At 39.2% G+C, this 1901-nt stretch overlaps 1 protein-coding gene across 1 annotated transcript in view; it reads left to right on the forward strand.

The window, feature by feature from the left end:
* LOC107607945 (serine/threonine-protein kinase EDR1) overlaps positions 36-1901 on the forward strand; it is an 8382-nt gene continuing 6516 nt past the window's right edge. Inside the window, exons 1-4 of the mRNA XM_021108002.1 lie at positions 36-619; positions 772-1212; positions 1572-1675; positions 1863-1893. Coding sequence (XP_020963661.1) covers positions 308-619; positions 772-1212; positions 1572-1675; positions 1863-1893 — 888 coding nt within the window. The 5' untranslated portion in view covers positions 36-307. The remainder of the gene's footprint in view (positions 620-771; positions 1213-1571; positions 1676-1862; positions 1894-1901) is intronic.

Genomic DNA, 1901 nt, shown 5'->3' on the forward strand with positions numbered 1-1901 from the left:
ACCCATAGAAAAAATAAAAACTTGAAAAAAAAAAAAAAAGAATCTGGCCGTGAATGTTTTTACCCAGAAAGACCTGAAACTGTGAAAGCAGAAGAGTCCAAAAGGGAATAAGGTTGTTGAAGATATTTTAAGATGATAGTTATGGAATTGGGATGAGGAAGAAGTGCGTAATTTGGAGGGAATAGAAGGTAGGCAGTTGCAGTTAATGCGATCCAATGTTATAGAATCTTCCAAGTCCCATTTCAGTTCATTCATGTTCATCATATTCTGGTTTTGGTAGTAAAATCGAAATCAATAACAGTGAAATATGGGGAGAAATAGGATGAAGAATCTGTTTAGGAAGTTGCACATCGGTGGTGGAGACGGTGGCGATGACGGTGACGGTGACGGTGGCGCTTCTCCTACTATGAACGAGATACCGAGTCGCAATCTGAGTGTTGCAGAGCATGAGCATGAGCATGAGCATGAGTTTCAATTTCAGATGAGAATGGCGTTGGCCATCAGTGCTTCCCATCCAATTCCAAACATTGACGCTGACTCCGATCAGATCGATGCCGCCAAGCAGATGAGCTTAGGTTCTGAGTCTTCCCTCACACAGTTCCAATCCCTTCGCTATTGGGTACTTCTTTCACTTTAATTTCATTCTCGTAATCAATTAAACTTATCTCACTTTTTCATTTTGTTATTAATGTTTAATCAATTATAGAAGCTTGACATTGTTAAAGGGGAGTGTTTTCTCTGAGTAATTTGTTTGGTTTTTACCTCTGGCAGAATTATAGTGTGATAGGTTATGAGGAGAAAGTGATGGATGAGTTTTATGATGTTTATGGAATCTCTTCAAATTTCATTCGTCGAGGAAAGATGCCCTTATTGGTGGATCTGCAGGCTAAAACCACCTCACAAAATGGTGATCGTGAAGTCATCTTGGTGAATCGCTTGGTTGATCTTGAGCTGCAGCGGCTTGAGGAAAAGGCCTGTGCCTTATTCGATGACTGTCCTATTTCTGAAAAAGGACTGATTTTAAGTGGCTTGCTGCAGAGACTTGCTGATATTGTTGTTACCAGAATGGGTGGCACAGTTGGTAGTGCAGATAAAATGATAGAAAGGTGGGCTAGGAGGAGTCATGAGTTAAGAGATTCTTCAAGAACCATTGTTCTTCCTCTTGGCTCTCTTGATGTTGGACTGTCGCGTCACCGAGCCCTGCTTTTTAAGGTTGCAACATTCTCTATATTTTCTAGTTATGCATATGCACATAAAATTATCTCAAATATCTTATAACAGTTTTTAACACTTTGTATGCGAAGAACATTGTTCTCTCCGTCAATTGACATGCATGTTCTGTTTCGACCCATCATTCATCAAAGAACATAAAAACCCCACAGTGCAAAGTTGCATTTCCAAGTTTATGGTGCACAGGTGATATGCATCAAGCTAAATCGAGCTTTCTTCATTTCTCTTTAACCAAAAACATTCACTTTTATGCCACCTCCAACTTTGATGTAATTCATGCAATTTACTTGATAACCATTCAGAAGTTTCGATTAAAACATGTTTCTTGCCCCGGTGCTTAGGTACTTGCTGACAAGATTAATATTCCTTGCATGCTGGTCAAAGGGAGCTATTACACTGGAAGTGCTGATGGAGCATTGAATTTGATAAAAGCTGATGATGGAAGGTAAATCTTATGATAGAATGTTAATGGCTTAACTGTCTTTTTAAATATTGTTGTCCAAGGATTGTTTACCATAGATACTTTATCATCATGCCTTTATCACCTTAGGTCTCTAATAATAAATGGTGCATGCCGTGCACCATGGTGGAACAAGTTCAAGAGCTGTTATTGACTTGTTGTAATGACACAGTGAATACATCATTGATATGATGGGTGCACCTGGGGTTCT

This window comes from Arachis ipaensis, chromosome B07, assembly GCF_000816755.2.
Source record: "Arachis ipaensis cultivar K30076 chromosome B07, Araip1.1, whole genome shotgun sequence".
NCBI classification, from domain to species: Eukaryota; Viridiplantae; Streptophyta; class Magnoliopsida; order Fabales; family Fabaceae; genus Arachis; species Arachis ipaensis.